The 27,785-nt window shown below is 36.6% G+C and overlaps 1 protein-coding gene across 1 annotated transcript in view; it reads left to right on the top strand.

The window, feature by feature from the left end:
* The window catches only part of DNER (delta/notch like EGF repeat containing), a 137,994-nt gene that overhangs the window by 76,237 nt on the left and 33,972 nt on the right, over positions 1-27,785 (top strand). Inside the window, exons 2-7 of the mRNA XM_032224850.1 lie at positions 362-658; positions 2,305-2,399; positions 6,487-6,653; positions 10,373-10,518; positions 24,418-24,571; positions 27,154-27,267. Coding sequence (XP_032080741.1) covers positions 362-658; positions 2,305-2,399; positions 6,487-6,653; positions 10,373-10,518; positions 24,418-24,571; positions 27,154-27,267 — 973 coding nt within the window. The remainder of the gene's footprint in view (positions 1-361; positions 659-2,304; positions 2,400-6,486; positions 6,654-10,372; positions 10,519-24,417; positions 24,572-27,153; positions 27,268-27,785) is intronic.

Raw genomic sequence — 27,785 nt, 5'->3', positions numbered from 1 at the left:
ACTGTTCAAATATTACATTTTTAAACCATCCAACTTTGTCAGCACCATCACTTTTGTTTGCTAATTTTCTTCTGTTTCTCCTGCATAATCTTTTTATTGAAATGTGAATAAAGAACCTTCTTCTTCGCCTTGTTGCCTTCCAGTTATGTTCTTTCACAGATTCAGTTGTTAAAAGTTATTATATCAACTAGGAATTTTGACCATTGAGGTCCAGCACACTTAAAAGATGCTTGGTTGGAAAAGGAAGTTCTAAGTAAAGCCGGTGAAGGCCACCCAGATATTTTAGCAAATTAACATTTATGACAAAATTGACACATCTTATTCTGTGGTACTAAGAATTCCATTATTGTTTGTGTTTCAGTTTGTTTCAGATCCATGTGCCAGCAACCCTTGTCACCATGGCAACTGCACTAGTAATGGGGATGGATATATCTGTGTTTGTAATACTGGCTATGAAGGTACAAACTGTGAATATTCATTTTATGGTTCCCCAGTGTCTGGGTGGACAGAATCAGAATTGCCAAGTGAAAATAGGCCAGGAGCAGCCACCATGGAACCGGATATTATCCTGCCACGAGCCCAAGCAACAGTGACATTACCGACATGGGAACCCAAGGAGGGGCAAAAACTTGTGGATCTGAAATGGGATGAAGTAGAAGTAAGTTTTTTTTTTAAAAAAAAGCAAAATGCGTACCATAAATTATTTCTGAATGAAATCCAGTAGGAGCTTTAGGAAGAGATTGTCTTTATGTGCCCTTATATGGAAAGCTTGAAGGATCAAGAAAAATAACTAAGAATTCTGTTTGTGAAATTTGTGGTGCAAAATGTTAATTACAAAATTATCTTAGAACTTGGTATAAATTTTTAGTATTTTTCTGAGAAGTAATTAATTTTAATGAATGCCACCAGCATTGTTGTTGATCACAGACCATATTTATTCTAAATACATTGATTATTTAATACTACCAAATGGACATTTGAGGGTATAGAAAAATTCTTTATTCTTTGGAATATTAAAATAAACTTTTTTTTTATTTTCTGCAATTTAGTTCTGCAATTTTTAACAGTTTTTCTCTTGATACTTGATATTTTTCAAGAAAAGATCACAGAAGAAAATGGGCTAGGAGTTAAGTAAGTTTGAAATGCATACCCCCTACATAACTACTACTTTTTGTATGCATTATAAAATATAGCATTACATTCACTTCATTATTTGATTCTATCGTATGATAAAATATGGTACTGGATCTTTATCAAATTTCAGTTTAAGGGATTTTCTAAATATATTTGATAATTTATTTTGCAATATTTATTTTTACACTCTTTAAAATCTATTGAAAATATTAATTAACTGATGTTTTATTTCTCATGTCCTACACTGAGAGAAAAGAAAATTGTATTTTCTATTAAGAAAGGGTAAGTTAGTATGTTAAATATTTCCTCCCATTTCTAAGAATTTGCTTTGTATTATTCATTTGTATGTAATAAGGTTTCCAGGAGAATGTTAATGTTTTGAATTTTTCTGTAATAAAAGAATTGGGCTGAACAGCCTAAAATCTGGAAATCAAAAAGAAAATTAAAAAAAAAATGTTGAGATCATTTGTGAAATAGGCCGGGAATACTCCCAAATGTATAAGCTACTTAGATAGTAGCTTATACATTTGACTGAACCGCTGCTGAATTTGCAATCTAAATCAATGTAGAAGACATATTAATAGAATACTTTAACAATTTTTAAAGAAGCGCTGCCTGAAAATGAAACATTTTACCCACAAAAATAAACAAATACCTTATAGTATTTTTTCCTCCTCGGCAAGTAGTAATGGCTCTAGTTTATATTGTGAAAAGTCTTTTCTCACTGGAAAAAAATTAATAATTGTTCTTCATTTTGCTGGCATCAGGTGGCAAAACATTGCTATCTATGATTCGTTTGTATTCCACACTACACAACAGTAAGATGCTGAGAGATGCTATCAGCTATCTTGCTGTGTGTTCCTGAAATGAATTTTCATTTCCATGGTTTTTTATAGGATTGTGTTTCAATCTATTAGGAATCTAGGTTGCTATAATATGAAAAGCTCTCTGTGTTTTTCTTAAAAAAAAACAGATCCAAATCAATGTCTTTTCCAGCGGAGTCTTTTTGTTTGCGCATATGTTGCTCTATAAAGCTTCAGAAAGTAATTTTTCCAAAATATAGCCATCAAAAACATTTCAGTTTTATTACATTTTAAAACCGGTTTTTGGGTTCTGTTTAAAAACTGTTAGTTATATAGGATGTCTCATATTTATGCACACTCTTTATAGATAATTCCTGATGTAGCCTGTGGAAATGCCAGCTCCAATAATTCTGGTGGGGGTCGTCTAATCTCTTTTGAAGTTCCACAAAATACTTCAATAAAGTAAGAAACTGCTGTTTTGCATTATTACAGAAAAGCTTTAGATAATGTTGGTTGTTTAATCCATCATTTGAAATCCTGTGTATAAATGAAAAAGAATGGCAGCAACACAGTGTAAACACCTTACGGTATCTTATGTCACAATTGACTCACCAATTTCTTTTTCCCCCCTAAAATGATTTGCTAGTTTTTCAGTTGTGTTGTCCAAATGTTCAAATTTTTATTGTTTTATTGGAATACACAAACAGCTCATTTTCGTCACTGTTTTCTCATGCATGGAAACAGGGTAATGCAATGTCTTTTTAAAAGATGCTTTGGTGCATGCAAGAGCCCGAATGACACCCCCCCCCCAGATCATTAAAGCAGTTTTGCTTTTTCCCCAAGCTGACATGGCTGCTTTCAATGTTGACTCTGCAGTCTTAGAATGCAAGTGCATGTGCAACTTTTTTGCTTTGCCTTTTCCCACAATCTTAAAAAAAGTGGGCTGTCCTTTTAGATATCAATGCTTATTAATTAGTTGGAAAATATGATAGTTTAAATCCAACACAAAGAGAGTGCACTAAACTGGAAAATATTACAATAGATGAATTATAGAGCTTTCCCACATCTGCAGATATTTATTGTTAGGGATCCTAGAGTTTTCAAGCAAAAGTAGTAAGAGTCAAGTTCCATGATATCTTACAGAAGAGAAGACATTTATTATTTGTCATCAAAAAGAAATATTTATCTGGAAGGAAGATGTAGCCTTTTGTATGCTTATTATTCCAACTTTGGAAGAGATAACTTATGTTAGAAAGCATGGTGGAAGTGGGACATAATGTTGAACTCCACATGAAAGTTGGTATCTAACATAAAATGGACATGATATATTTAAGAAGATTAAATTCTTGTTTTGGAATTTAATGGAAAAGAGTGTTTAAAAGTATTTGGCTATTCATCTGAAGATGCAGTGAAAGAATAAGGGGAAATATTCATTAGAAAGTATTATTCTTCATTTACAAAACTTGTTTTAGGCTAAAAAAGCCAATTCTTCCCAATAATTATTTGGGATGTGACATGAAAACCAAACCCACTGTCATTAGTAGAAATATGGCTTTGACCTCAGCAAAATTAATATTTACAGCATAGAGAAACAAAGCCAAGCCATAATTGCTTTTTTAGAAATATAAAAATGCTAAATATTTAATAGTTGTACTTGAGCCAAAATAATGTGATTAATTAGAGCTGCAATTTTAATCTACTGTGACTGATTGACTGGAGTTACCCTCCAAGGTTACTGCTCTAGAAATGTGGGACTATTAAATTTTAGCTGCTGAGATAGCAGTTAATGGATTGGATGTGTATGCAGACATTTATAAGATTTATAATCTTTTCCCCTTGGGGTTAATGTCTTCAAAGTTACTTATTGATGAGAGATGTATCTTTTTCTAAGCTTGACATGACTTCTCACCCTCCCTCCTCAGAATTTATATTTACTTAGCTTCAGTTGCCGCTCCACTCATGTTTTTCACCCTGGCTTTTCCTTCGTCTTTCCTGAGTTCCTGAGGCCAATCTCTTGGTCTATTCATACTTTAAAAATATTCAAGATGGCTCTTTGTTTCTCAGCCAAATTTTGCTTGTTTCTTTTATTATTCTCATTCTTGAGATTTTCCACCCATTGTGTGTTAAATCTTGTTTATTAGATGTTATTTATAGGTAGGAATAGACTGGCCTTCCCCATCTTAGTGCCTGTGGCTGTCACCAGAATTCCTAGCCATTATGGGCAAAGGCAGCTGTTCCAACTTGTATGGAAATTGAGGATACCTGCTGTAGAGGAACATTTATATATATAAAGCTACTGATTTAAAACTTTGTGATGGCCACAATTGTCCTCTCCACATAGTTAACTTCTTCCCTAGTTAAGAAGTCCTAAGAAATCCCTAGTTAAGAAGTCCAAGGTGGTCCATTATCAATGTAACGTGTTGTATGTATACATATTTTAACTTTTTATTATTTTGTATTTCTAAGCTGTCCAGAGTCTATGAAAAGGGGCAGCTATAATAAATTTATAATAATGATAATAAATGGACACACCAATGTATTATCATTAAAATATTAATAACCAACATCATTATTAAAAGAATTATGGCAAGGCAAAGTACTACATGGCAGTACATTAAAAAAGAAGCAGACAAAGCAAATAACAAGATCAGGCAAAGGCTAAGAGCAAAAAAGTTGAAAGAAGAGACAGAGGGGCTACTTCCGGCTGTAGAAGACCAAGCCTTAAGAACAAAGCAAGAATTGAGAAGACAGCAGCAGGCAGCATGTGGTGCTTCTGCAAAGAAGCTGAAAAAACAGTGGCATAACAAAGTAGCAACAATGGTGCATTAAAAATCTGCAAGAAATACCATTTTCCTGCAAGCAAAAACTGGGGGGGGGGGGGGAGACACACACACCACAAAATAGATAAAGTATTAGAAAATGAAAAATCTAAAGTGCTCTGGGACTTTAGAATTCAAAAGACAAGCACTTTCCACATAAAACCACAGACTTAAAAACTGTCGATAAAAAAGACAAAAAAATCTGAATAGTGGATGCTGCAGTACCTGGAGACAGCAGAATAGAAGAAAAAAAAACAACTAGAGAAAAATCACAAAATACCAAGACCTGCAAATAGAAATAGAACAACTGTGGCAAAAGAAAGCAAAGATAACACCAATAGTTATAGCTGCCTTGGGTGCAATCCCAAAAGAACATGGGCACCATGTGAACACCATTGGCATTGAGAAAATCACCATCAGTCAATTGCAAAAGATTAATTTAGTATATCTTACATCCTATGATGGTATTTTTAACGCCATCAAACAACAGCTGCCTATCCCAGGTCCTTGGAAAGGGCATGATAGGCAGGGAAAAAAATGCCAAATCTAGTCTGAGCATCTGTCTGACTGTGTGACCAGCCATAACAATTGGACTAAAAATCAATTGGACCAAAATGTCAGAGAAATGATGACTGTTCACTATGCATTACATCCCTGTAGCGATAGAGTTATAGACTATATCTAGCCTATGAAAATGAAGGCAGAGATTTACTTCAAGTCAAACTGTCAAAGATAAAACCTGGCAATCCATTACAACTGGAACATTAAAGAAAACACCTGAAGCTTGATTTTGGTGCTCAAGAGCAAGTTGTTTGAACAAATACAATCAAGAGCAGAGTTGAAAAATCAAATAATTCAACGTACAGATTGTTCAAAGAAGCAAAAGAAACAATCATATACTTAGCTCATGCAACAAGGTCATACAAACTGTTTATAAACAATGACATAACATAGTTACCATGATGACTCATTGAAACATTTAAAAAAAGTATCATGTGCCAATAAGGAAAAATTAATGAGAAAATTAGTTTTAAAAAGGAGTAAAAAATGATCATATTAAAATATTGTGGGATTTCCTAATGGAAACTGATGAAGGCTTGATACATAACTCATCAGATTTAACTGTGGTTGAAAATAAGAGAGTGTGGATAATTGATGTGGCAACATCAGTAATAGTACAATAGAAGACAAAGAATTAGTGAAGATCACAAAGAAAATCAAAATCTGAAACTTGAACTTGAAAGATTATATAGCATAAACCAACTGTGGTGCCATACCAAAAATCCTTTGATGGCACTTAAAAAAAACCTGCACATTGACAAAATTTCCATCCTTCAATTAAAAAAGACTGCATTGTGTACAGCCACACATACGCTACACCAATACACTATAAAATTCTAAGCTCTTGGGAAGAATGAAGTGTGAATGAAGGCCGTTACCTAAAGAATTGCCAGCTGGGCTTTCAAATTGCTGTGTATTTAATAAAAGCACAACAACAACAAAACAACAATTTTTTTTCCAGTAAGTCTAATGTTGTAGAATTAATATGTACTGGTACTCACTTTTGACATCTTCCACAAGTGTTTGAATTAATGAGAAATTTTGCATCAATTCCGGTAAGTTAAAGAAACATGTTTTTAATGTGATGAGTGATGTTACATTCTTATAGAAAATGTTTAAAACACTTGTTTTCATTATGATCTGCTTAATAGTTTTATTTTTGTCTTTAGAATAAGGCAAGATGCCACTGCTTCCCTTATCCTATTATGGAAGGTGACCACAGAAAGGTTTAAAGAATGCTCACTTATAGATGCCACAAGCATTACTCTTCTCCAAGCAATGGGTGGACTTGTCCTAGCAGAGGAGATGCTGGAATTGGGAAACAACTATTTCATTGGTGAGTTTTGCTAATGTTGATTTTTATACTCACAAAGTATTTTTCTAATGTATTGAACAAGTCATGTGTATATTTTACATTAAATCAGAGTTGTTATAGTTATAATAGGAATAGGAATTTGTATTACAGTAATGCACTATGAATAGGACTATGAGATATGATTTGGTTTTTTGTAATGGAATATTTAGGCTCAGTGGTGGGTTTCAAAAATTTTTAGAACCTCTTCTGTACCTGTGGCTTGCCAGTCATGTGATTGGGTGGGAGTGGCTTGCTGGCCACATGACCGGGTGGGAATGGCTTGCCAGCCATGTGACTGAGTGGGAGTGGTTTGACAGTCATGTGACTGGGTAAAATGTGATGAAACTTACTTAACAATACTCTTGCTTAGCAACCAAAATGTTGGTTCAGAAACTCTGGCATTTGAAGTATGCAAGTCTTAAAGCTGTCAAGTTACAAGACCCTTGCACCCCTAACCCCTTAGAACCCCCCCCCCCAGGGATGTTCAAACTTGACAGCTTTAAGACTTGTGGACTTCAACTCCCAGAATTCCTCTTCCAGTCATGTTGGCTCAGGAAGTCTGGCATTGAAGCACACAAGTCTTAAAGCTGACAAGTTACAATACCCTTGCACTCCTAGCCCTTTAGAAAAAAACCCCAGGGGTGTCCAAACTTGACAGTTTTAAGACTTGTTGACTTCAACTCCCAGAATTCCTCCTCTCGCTCTTCATCTTGATGATGTGCGGATGGGCGGGGGGAGGGAGCTGGAACCAGTTCTAAATGGCACTGTAGATTTGTGGAACCTCTTCTATAGAAGAGGTTAGAACTGGCAGGAACCCACCCCTGGTAAGGCTTCCTTAAAAGATTACCCAGGGAAATGTAAAATCCTTGCAAATAACAACCATCAGTGACGTATGCCCTTGCTTCTGTGATTCAAAGAAATGATACAACTAAATAAAAAACCAACATTTTTTCTTTTGCTAGGTCCAGGAATGTGAGATTTCCACTAGCTTCTTTACTATAAAAATATTATCCCTTTGATGAAAATAACATTAGGATTAAAGTTCAGAAGGCTATATTATGTTTCTTCGCCCTAATCTATTGCTTCATGAGAAAAAGAAACCAGTTTATGTAATTTTCTGTCTTCATAATCTCCTCCTTCTCTGTAACAGAAGTAATTTACATAAAAATTGCATCTGTTTTCTAAAACCTTGGCTGTTCATTGTGATCGAAAACATTGTCCGATGAGTATTTCAGTTATATATGCCAAATGCCAAGTAGGTTAATTGGCTTCCCCAGTCTGATATTCTTGAGATGTGATAGACATCCATTACTATGCTGGTTATGGTATTATGGCAAATAAAAATCCAGTACATTTGTGAAACCCTGGATTAAAGATTTAGTTTAGGGTAACAAAAGATGTGATGAACAGAAAACGGCATTTGTCTTGTTTTGTTTATATGCATTAAATAAGTGAGGCAGGTAAGTAAATATCTTGTTAGCAGGATTTTTGCTTTTCTTAGCATAGCATCATAATATGTTTGTCCATTTTTAGAATTATGCTGGTACAGTAATTGATGCACTGAATTCTTAGTAATTTTAAATATAGTGTTAAAATGGTAGATATTGCAGTATAGTGCATCTTCTTCTCTTAATTCTGAGTTGGAATGTAAATTGGAAAGTTAGTCCATCTGCCTCCACTTTAGATCATTGCTAGCCAGAAGGAATAAACTATTGAGGTTCCTACTTATTGTTGTAGCATAATTTTTAGGAACAATTTATAACAATTAGTCTCAGGAAACCAATAAAGAAAAGATAATTCTCATTGAGACCTGCCAGTTCTGGAATAATAGTATTTAATTTATTCTCTTTACTATGAAAGATAATTTGATATTTATTTTACTTCTAATACAAGATATCTTCTCCACTTTAAATATTAATACATTGCAATTATACATTTTAAAACCTCTTCCATTTCATCATAAGTAAATGATAGAGTGTTTTTGGATACATAATTTAGAAATATTTGGTTGATGGTCAAAAAATCCCCCATTATTTCAGTGTGTTAGAGATTTTGTAGTCATGAACAGTACTCCTCTTTAAAATATGATTTACACTATTTACTTCTTGTCATTTTACTTAACATGAAGTTTTAAAGTATTTCTAGTAAATGTTAGTAGATAATAATGGTCTTAAGTAATTTTATTGTTATAAAAAGGCTACCTTGCTAATTACTCCAGGTAGTAATTACCACATATTCAAGGCTGCCTTTATTTTCTTCTTCAAAGTGTTCTACTTCATGATCAGTCATAAATAAATTTTGCATAAGGATGATGGTGTCTTCATTTCATTGCTGAGTATTCTCCTGTATGGTAATTATACATTAATCAACTCAATTTACTAATAATGATTTTCTCTAAACACTTACTTGCTGGCAATAAGAGGTTAAGAGAGAGAGCATCAAAATTAAGTGAAACAAAATTGTAATATAGTCATTTGTAACTGTTCTAATGCTGTGACCTTGATATCTGATCAAATATAGATATGGATGCTAGAACTACTTTACATTATAAGGGCCTTTGCACATGACTTTATATCATTTCTCCAGTGATATGCAAATGAATTATATATCTCTGGCCTATATCTAGCTGCTTTGAATCTCAGTTCATTTTTCAAAAGCATCTGACTAGACTATGTAAAAGTAGAGACTCCAGATAAGTTCTTGGTAACTCTGCAGATGTATCTGTTATTTCTACACTGAGTAGTTTGCCACTTCCTTATTCCAGGATGTTTTCCAATTTTCTAGCCTGCATTTCTTGTATTCTTGTAGTATCCCATTCTGTAACTTACCAAACCTGAACTTGCTTAGCTTCTGAGCCTATATAAAGTCTGCTTAGTGCTAATTCCTGCTGAGGCATGCAGAGTAAGCGAGAAACCAATCTTTGAACCCCATAAAGCCAGAGACCCACCTTTTCCAAACTGTATAATTAATGTGGTGTATCCAAGGGTGGGTTCCAGCCAGAACTACTGCTGGTTCGCGCACGTGCTTGCTTCATGCACGCTGCATGCACAGGGCAATTACAATTCTTCTACACATGCACAGAACTGGGAAAATAAGATGGCGGCACCGATGGCAGCAACCGGGGAACCCAGGCCGCCAAACCACTATTGGTTTGGTTGAACCAGTCCGAACTGGTAGGAACCCACACTGGTCTACCCATAGTTTTCATAGATAAATGAAAATATATAAAGAAGCAGTATTATCTATCTCATTTTCAACTTCTGATAAGGGATTTATTTTTTCTTTGACATGGGTCATTGAATTAATTGTAAGTGCATTTTAACTACATCTCATCTATGCTTCTAATGAAATTAGCACAGGTATACACACACACACACACACACACACACACACACACCAGATTCCAACTCTGGATTGACCCTCTTGTCCAATTTTTTCCTACCCTTTTCTCTCCTAAAACTATTGTGAACTACAGAGGTAATATAAGCAAAAAAATTTAAAAAAACCAATCTGTACAGTATAATATTGCTGACATTCATATAATCTCTGTCTATGGCCAGTTAATAGCGGTTTAATGGGATTTAGGAGAGAAGAAATATTAACAACAGCCTTAACTCATTGGTTTGTCTATTTTAAGTTCCCTTTTAAGGCATCGTATTCTATTTTTAACAGCAATAATATATATGGTCTATTTCTTCCAGGTTTTGTGAATGATTCTGTTTCCAAATGCATCGTTCCATTACGCTTGACGGTTATAGTAAAGGTCAGCATGTGTTTGCCTGGAGGAGTCCAGTCTGATGGCTTTCCATGTTCTGGGGAAGGCAGATGCATTACAAGAGCGTCTGAGGTAAGAAAAAAGAAGGAACGTGGATGATGGGTGGAAGGATATGAATGTCCTAGTCTTAATTTGGTCATCTAAACTGATTGAGACAAAACAAAGAACTGCAAGGATTAATTGCCAGAGAAGAAGCAATGCATGATTTGAGAGAAACCAGAGAGAGACAGCTGTATAAAGGGTAGGTGGATGGAGAAAATTGGTAGTTTGTAAGAGACACATTCATGAGGCATGCAACTGCCGGGATTGCATGATGAACTGAAAGCTGCATATCTCATCTATGGAAAGTGGATAATTAGAAGGGCTTTGCTTTAGCTTCAAAGCCAGCATATGATTAGTGCTCTGCAGCTTTTTGGAGATACTCTGACATCTAATTCAGATCTCTGAGAACATAGTATGGTACCATAGAGGTTCAAAGTTGTATTAAAGTATAAATACAAATAGAATCAGATATAGTATTTGTCTTGGCTCTACCTGCTATTCTTCAGAACATGGCTCTTGGTAAAGCAGTTCTCACCTTAGTAAATTTTTCATCCCAAGTTGTTGCATGGAATGTTTCACAACTGCTTCCCAATATTTTCTCTTCTGGCATACATGAACTTTGGAAGTGGTTGATTAACTGTTGCTTTGCAGTCCTCGCAATTCTATTTGGATTACATTGCTAATTATTATATAATAATATATTTCTATAAAGTAAAAAGAATTAAACATATGCCTTATAGGATATTATCCATACTGATATAGAAACTGTCTATACCCTTAGAAAATGAAAGTGGTTGCCAGGAGAAATCATAACATTTGAGTTGCCAAAAAAACAGTTAACAAAAGAAATAATTATGTATTCAAAAAGAATAACAAATCTGTCTACTTTAGAACGTATACCATGTGATTGGGAACTGTAATTCTCTATTGCTATAGTTTCAGGTCTTATTTTTGAGTGTCCTCTTTTCTTGCCCTGAATATTCAAGACTATAATTTTGGGGCCAAAATTCTTCCTGTTTCCTATTTTTATTGGAAGCTTGTTAAAAGAAAAAGAAAAAAAAGTGCTGTCCTTTCATAGGTTATTCGCCAAATGCATAAAAGATGATGAACAATAAAAACCTTGCTATTTTTATTCTTGGAAGGTGTTTTATGTGTGACGTGTTGCTATCATTGTTTGGCATGTTTCAGCCAAATCTATTTTATGTTCCAGACAGTTTGAGGCATTGAATTGGGAAAGAGAGTATAGTAAAGTCTGAGAATTTTACGTACCATCCGCTTTTCTTAATTGTGAGTTAGTTTGTTTCAGGGAGAATTCCTAGCACGGAAAGAGTTTTTGAGGTCTTTGCAATGATCTCATCAATTTTGAAAGGAGATTCCCGGCAATTGCTTAGTTTTCAATGTCCACCAGTATAGATGGGCTCTAAATCTTTGAAATCTGCAATATTTAAGTAGAAAGTACAGAAGAAGGTGCCAGATTCATTGTATGGCATGTATTGTATTTTCATGATGCTTCATCACTTTGGATTTTAATAATATTTCCATAAAAATCAGCATCAAGACAAAGAAAATAAAAAATTTAGACAAGAAACTTGGAATTTTATTTGATCTTAAGATTCAACTGAATAATTAGATACATGTTGGAATATCGTACATGTTTTTGAATTATTATATATACAATAATGCAAAATCATAGCTGCTATTTCTTTAGTTTATATTGCCCTCCATATTAGTCCTTCCCAAGAATCTAGGATTTTGCAATATCAGCTTAGTGTGTGTGTGTGTGTGTGTGTGTGTGTGTGTATTCAAGACTATAATATATGGATCCAAGCAATGTAATGGAAATGGAAATTTTGTCAATGCTCAGATTTTCTAAGTGCTATCCAAGATTTATTTTTGACATGGTACCCAGTGTGCCAATAACCAGTGGGTCTACCATGGCCGGTTTATGTCATAATCTTTCATTTTAAATTTTCCTTTGTAATTCTCTGTAATTCTTGTCTTTTATTCATATTCTTATATTTTTATGGCTCATTGCATAGTCAGCCAGTTGTTCAGACTGCATTTCGCATTTTATCCACATGTTGAGTCCTTTCCAAGACCATGGATAGGCAAATGAGGGATAGGCAGACCTAGGATAGCAAGTGAAACAAAATTCTATAGCGGTATTGGCTTCCTCTACTGCCAGACTGAGTTACTTCTGTCAAGACTTTTTTTGTCTCCTGGGTAGACCTTTGCTCTTCTTCCAGTTCCCCTTCTGTGAATACTTATTTTGTATTATAAATCAATGTTAATCTGCTAGCCTCTGTTCTGTTATTTATGATTCTGGATGCTGTTCTTTCCAGAACTGGTGCATTCATTTCAAATATCCTCCTCTTGTTGGATTTGATCTGTAATTCATTCATTCATTCATTCTATCTATCTATCTATCTATCTATCTATCTATCTATCTATCTATCTATCTATCTATCTATCATCTATCTATCTATCTATCTATCTATCTATCTATCTATCTATCTATGACCAGATTTTCAGATTGGTAAAGAGGGACACCATTGACCGGGGGCGGGGGGGGGGCTTGATTAAAAATTTTATATTTTGTCAAAAGGTCACACAAGGCGATTACATGACCCCAGGACACTGAAACCATCATAAATATGAATCTGTTGCCAAGCATTAAAATTTTGATCATGAGACCATGAGGATGCTGCAATGGTCGCTAAGTGTGAAAAATGGTCACTAAATATGAAAATGGTCACTTTTTTCAATGCCATTGTAACTTTGGTCACTAAATGAACTGTTTGAAAGCTAAAGTTAGCTTGCATTATAATGCCTTATGCTAGCTTACATTTTCAATAGAGAGAAGCTAAACTCCTTATTAGAATTGAAATAGAAATGAGTAGAGTAGAGTAGAGTAGAATAGAATAGAATAGTTTATTAGCCAAGTGTGATTGGACACACAAGGAATTTGTCTTTGGTGAATATGCTCTCAGTGTACATAAAGAAAATAAAACAGAATACATTCATCAAGAATCATAAGCTACTACACTTAGTGATATTCTCTCTCTCAGTCTCTCTCTCTCTCTCTCTCTCTCTCTCTCTCTCTCTCTCTCTCACACACACACACACACACAAACACACACACAGACACACACAGACACACACACACACATTCCTCCTCTGGATTCACTGGGACATTTATAAAATCCCCCCTCCTGTGCACACACTCCTTCAGCCTCTCTCTCTCTCTCTCTCTCCCCCCCCCTCCTCTGGATTCACTTGGAGGTTTATAAAATCCCCCCTCCTGTGCACACACTCCTTCAGCCTCTCTCTCTCTCTCTCTCTCTCTCTCTCCCCCTCCTCTGGATTCACTGGGAGGTTTAGAAAATCCCCCCACCTGTGCACACACTCGTTCAGCCTCTTTCTCCCCTCTTTCTGGATTCGCTCCGAAGTTTTTAAAATTACCTCTTCTGTATAGAGACCAGGTTATCAGCCACGTGAGACATACGCTGTGTTTCTATGGCACAGTAATCCCCTCCCCAAACAACACACAATGCCAATTTAGAAGCCCCGAGCAGCCGAGGCGAAGCAGCAGGCCAGGGGGGAGGGGGAGGGGCTGAGCTTGGACCGCCTCGGAGGCAGCCTGCCAGCTCCGAGACAGAGAGAAAGAGAGAGCGGGGGGAGGGAGCAACAGAAGCAACAAAGCAACAGAAGAAGAAAAAATCCGTGAGGGAAGCCCGCAGTCTCCACATGGAGTAAAGTCTTCTCCCCTCTCAGCCATTGGCAACAGCTCCCAAGGATGCACGGGCAGGAATGCGCTCGGCTCGAAGAAGAATATACGCTCCCAGTTGCTAGGAGAGCCTCAAGGCGGCTGGAGGCTTTTTCGTAACTTAAAAAAAATCGGGACATTTTTTAAAAAACCCAGGACGTGGGACAAATTGTTCAAAAGAGGGACTGTCCCGCTGAAAGCGGGACGTCTGGTCACCTTAATCTATCTATCTATCTATCTATCTATCTATCTATCTATCTATCTATCATCTCTATCATCTCTATCATATCTATCTATCTATCTATCTATCTCAATATCTATCATCTATCTATCATCTATCTTGTTTATATTTGTCATCGGTAAAACACCCTTCTTTCCAGTATTTCTACAGGTCTGGCCCTGATTGCTCAGCCATCAATTCTGAGTTTTGTGGCCCATTTTGTCAGTACAGTCCTTATTGACCCAGGCAATGACTGAGCCAGATTGGATTTCTGTAATTTAGATCTGACTATATTTCTATGGGAGAAACACTCTTTATTTGATTCCTCTGGTGAGACTGTCCAATATGGTTGAACCTCTGATATACTTGTCATCTTCTTCAGAACACCCAACCCCATAACAATGTTAAGGTAGTGCCTCCCTTTTCCCTATATATTTTTCCTAGATAGCAGTCTAATTATTTATCTCAGATAACCTGAGTTCAAAAAGCAATTGATAATTTGTCAGGATAATGTTTTAAAGGAAAGTGTCAAGTGAATTTCCTTGTTTGCCTTCTTCTGGACGTGTGTACACTGTTTTGTCTCTAGCAAATACCTATGCTCCTGAAAATATCCATGTTCAAATGTCTCTTAAAGCCTGTTCTACCAAACTTATATCACACCCTAAAAATAGCTCAGCCAAAGCATTGTTGCAAAAACCATTATAAAGATCCACTTGGAAATTTCATGCAACTGTTTTGGATCAACAGTTTGAGCTTGCAAATAAGCATATGTATTTACAGATGATCTAGTCTTTCACTACACTAGCTCACCAAAAGCTTCTGCTGAATGTTTACTTTAATGAGATGATCATTTTGAGTTTGTACTTGAAATTTTTCTGTAAAAGTTCATTTTTTCATATTCCTTAAATGGCCAATTGGAATTTAAGCCAAGAAAATTTGATTCAAAGCCAGAATGAACAGTAGTTCAATCAGCTAACTTAATTAGACATGAAATGTTTTTTTGACACTTTTTTTTCACCTACAATGAGACAGGCCCAAAATGCCTCGGTAATTTTCCTACTCATACAATAATCAGTTAGCAATATTGAATATCTTATCTAAATTAGCTATAGAATTAGGTTCTTTTTTCCAGATCTTTTTAGATAATGGTTTAATGGCATGGTCTTTACTGTTTGTAAATGTTTCTGCTCATAGCACACATGTTTTACCGTGAAAAGCACATTATTAAAAAGGATAATTTAAAAGATATTTTGCAATAAATAGGAATAAAAGTTAAAATGAAAGTACTAGAACAAGGATAATGCTGATGCAGCTCATGTTTTATTGAATACACAGTCATACATTTGTCATACAAATTAATCATTCAGTAAAAATAGTTGGGCATTCTGTATTAAGAGTTGAAAATAGTAAAGCAAAAGAAGAGTTCAACCTTATTTTCTTTAATCAATGTTACATTAGCAAGGAAATCACATGTGTATTATACTGCCTGGTTTGTAACCTCTGGAAGAAAATGGTGTCACTTTCCAGAATGTTCCTAAAAAGTTGCAAGGAATATATTTAATCTTGAACATTAACTATGGATAGTTATAAATATATCTTAATATACTATTCATTAGATTGATTCCCACATTTAAGAAAATTATTTTGCTTGCATGTTTGCAACACTGATATAGCAGATGTGCATCTAATATAACATGAAATTATTGAGAAATAAAGATTAGCATAATTAAACATTTTGGCTAATGTGCTCAGCTTTCATTATGGCTATTTTTAACAGAAAGATATCAGTTGTACTGAATGTTAAGGCACATTAGGAAGTTCTCTGCACACCTAGAGGACCCTAGAATAAGTAACAATATCTTAGGGGCTTGAACTTGACAAAGCTTTTAATCTGACAGTTCCTTTCTAGGATCTTGAATTGCTGAATTTCTTCAGAATCAGTTTTACAGGAAGCATTAGAGGACAGAAAAATGGGAAGAAGAATGTCTCAAACAACTGGCAGGAGTAATGTAGAGCAATGTTAGGTATGTTAAAGAAGGCCTATTGAGACTAATCACAGAACATCTTGATTTGAGAATAAAAGAAATTAATCAGGGATATTAAGTGATACAGATGAAATTCAAAAACAGAGGCTGAAATATAAAGGTAGAATGTTAATAGGAGCCATCCAGACAATTGGAACAACTTGGGAGTTTTTAGCTGATTACATCTTTAGCTTAGTTACATCAGCACACAAGTATACATTTAATTATTTGTGGGATTTTTAATGGTAAAATCAGCCCATGCTTGGAACTATTGAACTTAAAGGATAATTTTTTTAAAAAAAAAATGGATGTCATTTTTCTTTTGGGCCATTTGTCCCATGATAAGATCCAGAATAATAGAAGTACTTAAATTAATGTACAAATTACAAATGTCAGTTTACATGAATGACAAAGGGGGTGGGTTCTTATACATCAATCAGCCACAGAGATAAAGTTGTTGTTGATTATATATTCACATATAATTCACTCATTAGTGTAGTGTTTACTACCAATTTGTGTAATGTTTAGTATTATAGATAGACTAGAGAGTGATAAATTATCATTTGTCTGAGACTTATGTGTATATGTGGAAATAATGTAGAACAAGAGAGTCATAATATAGAAAGCATAACAGAGAATCAGAAACAATCAAAGTGGACATTCCCCTTGGCAGAAGCCGAAAGATCAATGCTGTACAGTCCAACATGCTACAGCAGATGGTTACACTTATTCAAAAACCAGAAATTGCAAATATCATTTATGAGGATGTGGTTGGTAATCTTAAACCTGTAGTGTGTAAACCATGGCAAGGGAAAATGCTGAAACCAGAATCTCGTGGTTTAACCACAAATGTAGATGTAAAGAAAAAAGGAACTGGCTAGACTATTAAGACAAATGAAAAAAGATAAATCATTTGACAGGGTACAGATGAACTCTGAAAATATAAAGCACTAAAAAGTAGGAACAAATAAGATTACTATAAAAGCTAGTGGTAAGAATTAAGACTGTCATGTTTACAAAATAATGCTATAAAATTTTATGAACTAGTTTCCCAAGGCCAGAGAAAAATAAATGTAGTAATAGAAACACATATTTCACCTGAGGTTTCGATAGCTTATTTTAAAAAGAAATTTGAGGATATTAGAAGAATAGTTAATGGGTACAATTTATTAAAATTATCATAAAAATGTCCACAAGTAACTGCTACAGAAATTAAGAGAATAATTTCACAACAGACAATTGGCAAAGGCCCAGGAGAGTGTATGTTATCACCAAAAATGTTTAAGGCAATCCCTGATTGATGGGCTCCTATACATATTTACTTCGGTATTTATATCAATGTTACTGGGAAAAACAGTGCAGTAATTCCACTTTAAAAAGGAAGATTTTACAAACCCTGCTAACTTTCACCCCAAAAGTCTCCTTGAAATAGGGTGTAAGCAATATATAACATACATTTTAAACAGATTTATTTGGAAGATACAAGGCAAATTAGAAGAAGAGGCAGGCTTCAGAAAGGTCCATATATTACTATATAATGGCAAGATACCTATATTGACAACATTGATTGGAATGAGAAGAATCCTGGCAGAATTTCAAAGATATTTTGGGAAAGAATACCTAATAGATAAATTATTCTAAAACCAAGGTAGTTGTGTTTATTAAAAGATTAAAGAGACATAGATGTCTAGATGATAAGGAGATGGAACAACTGAGGTCATTAAAGTATTTGGGTATCCAGTTTACTGAAACATTATCATGGAAAATGTAGCATCAACAAGAACAATGGCCATAAGATCAATGAGAGTACAGAATACAGAATAACAGAGTTGGAAGGGACCTCTGAGGCTTTCTAGTGCAACCCCCAGCTTAAGCAGGAGATCTTATACTATTTTAGACAACTGCTTGTTCAGTCCCTTTTTTAAAGCTTCCAAATTTTTGATTTTAATAAACTAGAAGAATTAGAAGTGTTTGAATGTGTTTGAATACTAGTAGTTCGGCTTGGTAGTTAGGTTGTTGGTTTAAACTCTGAGGTTGGCAATTTGGTGCAAACATTTCATCACCATTCAAGGAGAGATTGACATCGTCAATTCAAAATGCACTGATGATGTCTCCTCGAATGGTGATGAAACGTTTGCAACCAAATTGTCAAACTCAAAGTTCAAACCAACAGCCTAATTAGAAGTGTTCCTAATTAAAAGTGTTCCTGAATAAATTAATGATATCAATCTTAGCATGTGTACAGCAGCAATGTTGAGATTAGAAGTGGGCCTTCTATGAATAATGATAAAATAATAATCATAAAGGAGACTACTCCATGCACAACACTTATTTGGCAAAACAATACCTCCACAAACAATTTAACAGTAATAGATGGGTGAATTTGTTTCTAAAAACATTCTCACAATTATCGCTACATAGTGAACTGCCAAATGACATAAGTTATCATACACTATTGAAGGACTGCACATTTCTTTAAAGATTTTAGACAAGATGGATTGCTTGGCTAAGTGATATCAATTTTTTAAAGCTGCACAAAGAATGTCATATTATTTACAGTCTCTTATAGCTTATTCCCAGAAACAAGTTTCACAGAATTTTATTTTCAAATAATATAACAGCCTATTGGATGGAAAGGTTGAAGATTTGACATAGTATTATAATGTGTATTATATTAGGAACTGAGACCTAGATTCATTGGACCTTTGTTTATCCAATTGAATCAGTCTAGATTTAGAATTTAAAAAAATCTATATTTTGTCTGATGTGGATGAATGTGGAACAAAGCAAGTTGCATTGTTCTCAATTTAATGCTGTTAATATTAGAGGGGATGTATTGAACTGATATGAAAAGTTGCAATTGTCAGTTGTTGCAGAAAATCAAATCCAGAAAGTACACACAGATGACTGATTCAGCAGGATTGATTTAAATAAAAAAAAACTTCTTTATATACAATACCTTATGCAATTGTCAGAAGCATAATCACATAAGCACGGTTAACACAAGGACATATTCACAGAAGGAAATGACAGAAGGACAATAATAGGAGCACACAACTTATATTTATACATATTAGTTAACCTAAGCCACACCCGGCTCTGAACTGTTTCAGCTCCCAAACAGCCCTCATTGGCTGACTTAGTTGCTATGCAAATACATTGACTGACCTTGTTACCATAGCCTATCCCAGCCAGTCTTCAATGGCTAACCTGTTGCCATGTCTATCCCAGTTCATGAACTATATAGAGCGACAGAAATTTTATTTTATTTTTTCTAAAACCTATGGTTCAAAAGCATGCAAATATGAATAGATAAAATACATACCACTTCAGTGGGAAGGTAATAGAGCTCTGTGATGTCATCCTGGCCACATGACCGGGATAATGTCTTTGGAGTAAAATCCACAGGAACTCCTTTTTTAAAATGGTTGCAATTGAATACAAAAATATAGAGACAATTGGACAATTTCATTTGTCTATTATTCCTGGAAAGAAACCGAATGCAGGTGTTAATCAAAACAATTGCTAAATGGTAAAATATTAGTACCTTCTGAAACACCTGCACTTTCTTTGGGGAACTAAAAGAGGGAACTCATTTGCATTGATCAGTGGTGGGCCTTCTGAGAAGCTACTTTGTGGAGGGCTTATCCAAAATTGTTTGCCTTGAATTGGGTCCATTTCAAAAGAGGAAATGTTATGTTTGGCTCTCCACTTTTCTAAGCATCTTCTCATGATTTCTAAACAGACAAATAATAGCAAGTTAAAGATCTTTAAAAGAATTATTTAGTTATTGCTGGAAACTGCATGTAAAAGATTTAAATAATGATTATGACAATTTCTAGTGATCTTGATTCCGTGTTATTCAGATAAATGACTACATGTAGCCAAAATGTAACTCTGTGATGAAAGAAAAATGGCAGTAGAATACTTAATAACAGCTAATGGTATCTAATCATCTTTGCATAATAACTTGTCAAAATCCCAGTGCTATTATCTATCTGCAATTCTGATCTTCTAGCACTGAGACATGTTTCATTGCCAATATTTTCTCAAGAATAAATTGTTCTTTTGATTTTAAAATAAATTGTTACTATATATTATATTTCAGCACAGTCATCACCCTCGCCTTACTGGTAGTATTAAAACTGTAGAATTGCAAGCCAGAAGAATGTATTGATCTTTAATTTCTTCATTGCACTTCTCTGATAGTTATGACACCTTAATTGATGAATTTCTATGCCATAACAATAGCAAAGAAACAGTAGCAAAATATAGTCAGAAATAAGTCATTTTTGATTTTATTAAGGCTTACTCTTAGTTAAGAGTAAGCATGTAAGACCAGAAGTCTATGGAGATTTTCCATCATCCAAGTCATGGTTGTCCCAAAGATGCTTTTTTAAAAGAACACCTGGACTTTCTGATTTTTCTTTGAAGACATTTTGTTTCTCATCTAAGAAGCTTCTTCAACTCTGACTGGATAAGTGGGGAATGGAAGGATTTATACTCCTTGCAGACAGCTGGTTTGCAAAGAATGCAAATGGCCAGCTGTCTGCAAGGAAGATAAATTCTTCCATTTCCCACCATCCAGTCAGAGCTGAAGAAGCCTCTTGGATGAGACATTTGGGGTAGGTGGGGGATAAGAACAAGGAATGATGCTCTCAGATTTTCTGAGGTAATGGAGTCCATTCTGGTGGATTGTGTTATTTTGTTTTTATATCCATACCAGTCAGTCATTGTGCCTCAGCCCTGGGAAGCAGAAAAGGGCAAACCATTTCTGAAATCTTGCCAAAGAAACACCACCTTGCCAGGAACTTGTCCAGTGAGTTGCCAGGAGTCAACGTTGACTTGAAGGGATAAAAATGAAAAAATGAAATGATTTTATAGTAGTAGAATATGCTAGTTCTTACTACTAGCCTGCCTAGTAGTCATTCACAGTTTCATTAGTTTGGATATATGCTGTAGTTATTACCAGGTTTAAACAAATTTTCAAGAAAGGTGCAATATGTGGGAATACAAATAACCACCTCTCTGTTCAGTTAAGCAGCCACATATTTTTCAAACATGCTGTTTCCAAAGCAACTCCAATTGGGCTCTCCACACATGAAATATGTTTAATCAGACAGCTTTGTGGATATATATGGCTGCTGCGTGGCACTCGGCAGCGTCGGAGGCCCTCGACCGGATTGCGCCACTGCGGCTCCTCCGAGGCGGCGGATCCCGGAGACCCCCTTGGTTTACCGAGGAACTCCGGGAGATGAAGCGCCGGAGGAGATGCCTAGAGCACCGTTGGAGGTCCGATAAGTCCGAATCGAACCGGGCAATGGTAACCACCTGCACCAGGGAATACACCAGGGCACTTAGGGCAGCAAAAAGATCGCACATAGCCACCCTGGTAGCATCCGCTGAGTCCCGTCCAGCCGCCCTGTTTAGGATAACCCGCTCCCTATTGAACAAAAGGGAGGCGGGGGAACCCTTGCAGGGCAGAGCTGAAGAATATGCCCAATTCTTAGCGGACAAAATTGCTCGGTTTCGGTCGGACTTGGACTCCACCCCTGCAGTTCCAGCCGAGGCGCAAGGGGACCAAGTAGAACAGCCCTGGGTTGAGTTTCAGGACGTTACCCCCGGGGATGTGGACAAGGCCATGAGAGCTGTAAGTACCTCCACCTGCGTCCTGGATCCGTGTCCCGCATGGCTGGTTACTAACTGCAGTGAGGTGACACGAGGCTGGATCCAGGCGGTTGTAACCGCCTCCCTTCGGGAGGGGAACTTCCCCGCCACACTGAAAGCGGCGGTGGTGAGACCCCTCCTGAAGAAACCATCCTTGGATCCAGCTGTTCTTAATAGCTATCGTCCAGTCTCCAACCTTCCCTTTCTGGGGAAGGTTGTTGAGAAGGTGGTGGCCTTCCAGCTCCAACGGTCCTTGGAGGAAGCAAACTACCTAGACCCCTTCCAGTCAGGCTTCAGGCCCGGTTACAGCACAGAAACCGCTTTGGTCGCATTGATGGATGATCTCTGGAGAGCCAGAGATGAAGGACGTTCCTCCATCCTGGTCCTCCTTGACCTCTCAGCGGCTTTCGATACCATCGACCATGGTATCCTTCTGCGACGACTGCGGGAGGTGGGAGTGGGAGGCACCGTGCTACGGTGGTTCTCCTCCTACCTCTCGGACAGGTCACAGTCGGTGTTAGTGGGGGGGCAGAGATCGTCCCCTAGGCCCCTAAATTATGGGGTGCCTCAGGGCTCGGTCTTATCCCCCCTACTATTCAACATCTACATGAAACCGCTGGGAGAGATCATCCGCAGGCACGGGATTAGATACCATCAATATGCGGACGATACTCAATTGTATCTGTCCGCCCCGTGCCAACTCAATGAAGCGGTAGACGTGATGAGCCGGGGCCTTGAGGCCGTTATGGACTGGATGAGGGTTAACAAGCTTGTGCTCAACCCAGAAAAGACCGAGTGGCTGTTGTGTTTCCCTCCCAAAGATTTGGCTACTATTCCACCACTCAGGCTGGGGGGTCAAATTTTATACCCCTCAGAGAGGGTTCGCAACTTGGGAGTCCTCCTGGATCCACAGCTGTCATTTGACCACCACTTGACGGCTGTGACCAGGGGGGCATTCGCCCAGGTTCGCCTGGTGCGCCAGTTGCGACCCTACCTGAATCGGGAGGCTCTCACAACAGTCACTCGGGCCCTTGTGACCTCTAGGCTGGAATACTGCAATGTGCTCTACATGGGGCTGCCCTTGAGGAGCATCCGGCGACTTCAGCTAGTGCAGAATGCAGCCGCGCGAGTGATCGCGGGTGCACCCCGATTCACCCGCATTACACCTATCCTCCGCGAGCTGCGCTGGCTACCTGTTGATCTCCGGATGCGCTTCAAGGTGCTATTAATCACCCATAAAGCCCTACATGGCAGTGGATCTGGATACTTGAGAGACCGCCTTCTGCCAATTACATCCCTGCGACCGATAAGATCCCATAGATTAGGCCTCCTCCGTATTCCATCGGCCAGCCAATGTCGGCTGGCAACTACAAGGAGGAGGGCCTTCTCAGCAGTAGCCCCGACCCTTTGGAACGAGCTCCCCGTGGAGATTCGTACCCTCTCCACCGTCCAAGCCTTCCGCATAGCCTTGAAGAACTGGCTCGCCCGTCAGGCCTGGGGATAGGATAGTTACCCCTCCCGAATGATGAATGTATGTTGCTTGCTATTTTATTACTTGTTTGTCCTAATGTCTGTATTTCCCCTTCCCAGTTTTTGTGTGAGCCGCCCTGAGTCCCCTCAGGGAAAAGGGCGGCCTACAAATTCTAATAAATTCTAAATTCTAAATTCTAAATATATGTATGAATTAGATACATGATAGGAAGGAAGGAAGGAGGGAGGGAGGAAAGGAAGGAAGGAAGATAAGTGATATACCCTTTGCATGTATACGTAAATAAAGTCAGCATATTCATTCATAGAAGTGTTCAAGCTTGAATGCAGATATGTTCAGACATATACAAAGAAATAATGCATGTTGCTTTGTTAAAACTGTACTAAGTAACTATAGAACATAACTTACTGTATGCCACCTAAATGTTTATGCTATATCTACAATAATACTTGTGATTGCCAAGGCAGGTTTTAAAAAAGCAAACTGAGACAAATGTTCCAGTCAGAAGAGTGTTAAAAATTGTCTGACTCTCAAAAGAGTGCTTACTGTATATGTAAACAGCTGTCTTTTCTTGCAGAAATGTGCATCCTTTATTTCTTGTCCTCACACTTCTCAGTCTTGTTCCTTAATCTTATTTGGCTATTTTCCATAAGTATGCTTTGTTTTAAGAATATTTTACACAATCAAGAACATGCTTTAAAAAGAAGCTTGGTGATTTCATTGCAAAGTGGTATGGATTTTTTTGTTTTGTTTTTTGTTCTAGGCAACATTTTTCTGTGACTGTGACAATGACTACCTGGGTGTTTTCTGTGAGGAATTTAATGCCTGTCAAAGCAATCCTTGTCAGAATAATGGAACTTGCATGGATATGGCAGAAAAACATGTTGGAAAAAATTTCTCCTGTACTTGTCTTCCTGGTATGTTTTGACTCATGTATCATTTGCACAGTGCCTCCGGTTTGCTCAGGAGAGCAGAGCATCTCTTGATAATGAAGAAATAAGGAAGTTAACAGAACTAGAACTAAGTTTATATGAGGATCGCTGATACAAAAAATGATGTGTGTGTGTGTTTGTGTGTGTGCATGTGCATGTATACATATACATACATACAAATGCGTAAAATCCTGTCAAAGCCTAGCTTCCCAACATTTTCAACCTAGAGGCCAACTCCAGTTAAAAGTAATCTCGGAAACTGATTTAACTTGTACATGTGCAAACAACATATTTGAATATAGGTTAAATATATATATGTGAGTAACCGGATGGAATGGAGCAAGCACAGATTGAATCCTAGCAAGTCAGTCTCAAAGGTGCCTTTTCAAGTGTTACTGTTCATGCAGAGGCTCCCTGGCACAAGGGAGGCACTTCTACTGAAGAGTACAAGTGATGGGTTCTCAACGCAGATGCTTTGAGTAGCTGGAAGGCTGCTTTCAGGCAATAGATTCCAGCCTCTCCAGAGTGTTTTAACATGTTTCGTTTCAAGTGTTAGAAAAACTGCAAGAAAAACTGTTTGATGGAGCTGCACAAAACCTGGCCTGCAGGGCCAATCGTATGGTTGTGTAAGCTGTCATTGATGTGATGAATGAGACATTACACAAAACATCTTTGGGTGTATTGTTCTATATTTTATGTTGATTATGATTATGTTTATTGTGTGTTTAATGACAAGTGTACATTGTTTGCTGCAATTGGGGGTGTCATAGTTAAATTACATATGACATTGGAATTACTAGAAATAGGAAGCAACAGATACATTCATATCACTGATGCACATTTTATTTAGGAGTTGCAGTTAATGTGACTTGCCTAGTTCCAGAAGCACAGTTTCCTTACAAAGACTTGGAAATGTGTTACATCTGCATTAGCCTACATAACAGAATGAGATCAGCAGGCAATAAAATGGGGTCAGGTGGTACTGCACAGGTACTGTAAAACAGATGATCTATTCAGCTCATGTCAGTCTCTCCTTTATTCTTTTTAAAGAAAGAGAGGGGGACTTCAGATTTGCCCAGACATAGCAGAATTGAGTTATATAGCAAACTGTGACTTTCAGTGGTACTGAATTTTTGAAGCTCTGGCCAGTATAATTAGTTGGCAGGAATGATGAATATTGAAGTCCAGCTATATACTGAGATTCTCAATTTATATCCCTATATGAATATAATTGAAGAGACTCCCATGTCTTTTCCCCTATAATACCCCAATTCTTCTGTTCTGTTAGAAGTACTGACTTGCTTTTTTATATATTTGATGAATAAATTGGAATAGATTGATCTACCTAAGTTGAAAGTTATATAGTATAGTACCCTCTCCTTTGTTTATATAACATATTAATTTTTCAAATCTGAATTCTTTTAAGTACTGCAAACAAGATGATACCTTTTAAAGTATTCATAGTTTTTGTATGTAGTATAAATAAAACATTCAGAGGTACTATTATTAAGAAATGGAGAGAAATACACACACACTTTAATAATGCCTGAAATTATATTAGCTAGAAAGCCTGTTTGATAAAAAAAAAAACCTGCAATTAATTGTAAAGTAGAATTACGTGACTAGCATGTACCGTCAAGATCAAAGCAAGCAAAAAACCATATTCACTTAGCAAAAAGAAGTAACAGTTTGGCCAACACATTGTATAAGACTTAAAAAATGGAAAACTGCTCAGTCCCTGGAAAAGAACTGTTAGCTGTACTGCAAACCTTGTTCTAAAGAAATTACATTTTTAATTGGAATGCTGATGGAACTAGGATTGCTATGAGGCAGGCTGGAATTAGAAATCTGAGTTTAAAAGAAAACAAAGACAACTACTATTCTAAGCAAGGTTTCCAAGCCTGGATCTTCTCATTCTCTGAAAACCTAACCTCATTATATATTAACAAGTATCACTTTTCATCCAGAGTCAGTGCTGAAGCATGTTGTGGATTGTGTTTGACTATTTAAAAGAAAAGTAATATAAATAGAACTAGATTTTAGGGAAAATTAGACTTGATTTGAAGGTAAAGAACTATGAAAATAAAGTGGCAACATATATCTTTGGGAAATTTAATTAGTTGGCATTTTCTGTACCATTGCCATTATTATTCACTGTATATTTACATTTTAATTGATTAGGAATAGTACAGGAGTTAGGAAATAGGAAATAGTACAGGAATAGTACAGGATTAGGATTAGGAATTGCACAGACTTTAGTGTCAAGGTAAGTGCTTCAGTTTAAGATTAAATAATCTACTAACATTGAGTTTTTACTCAATGTTTTGAGTTGTCATTGTCACATGTGAGACAAAATGCATTTCTGAGTAATGCATACTTCAAATATGCACTACATATCATAGTTACCTATTAACTTAGTTTTAATTTGAATGGGAGTATGGTCAATTCTTTGTGATTACAACTCTTTAATATAGGAACAATGTTTTGGATGCTATTATGCCAATAATACATCTATTAATGCAATATATTTTCTTTCCCATATTTTAAATGATTTTATTATGCTGAAGGATATACTGGGGGAATGTGTCAGTCAGAGATTGACTATTGCATTCAACAGCCTTGCAAGAATGGAGGGACCTGCTATTCTAGTAGCAGTGGATTCAATTGCCAATGTCCAGAAGGTAAGCAGTAAGTTTCAATAATACTTAAGAAGGTACATATTTTTTCTATAGAACATTTTAAGGGTGCTGTTTCTCCCTTTCCAAGATAAGCAGACACACTGTATGTCAATATATGTGAATTCAAACCAGAATCTTCCTATCCAATCATAAGGAATTCTTGCCATCTTGTAGATGTCCCAGCGCTTAGTTCATTTGATAAAAATCTTTTGTGCAGGCATTTCTTCTCCCTGCACAAAAAAGGTACTCTCTATTACCAAGTGGGAGCATTGGGGGAATTATGACGTCATAATTTCATCTGCAGAGGAAAAAGTGGTTAGGCAGAGGCAAACACAGCACAGCCCATTGTCATCGTGTAGCTGTGGGAAACTCTTGGGAACTAATTTGGCCTCTGATAAATAAAAGTATCCGACCCTAAAGTATATGTGGACATACATGCATCTCTTTTATGTGTTGCTATGTAAGCAGTTATTTAGGTAGTGTGCTGCAATGAATAATAATGTTTGAGTATTCTCATAGCT

The sequence above is a fragment of the Thamnophis elegans genome, chromosome 10, assembly GCF_009769535.1.
Source record: "Thamnophis elegans isolate rThaEle1 chromosome 10, rThaEle1.pri, whole genome shotgun sequence".
In the NCBI taxonomy this organism is placed as follows: Eukaryota; Metazoa; Chordata; class Lepidosauria; order Squamata; family Colubridae; genus Thamnophis; species Thamnophis elegans.
Note: the sequence above shows the minus strand (reverse complement) of the source record. Positions and strands in the feature narration are given on the sequence as shown.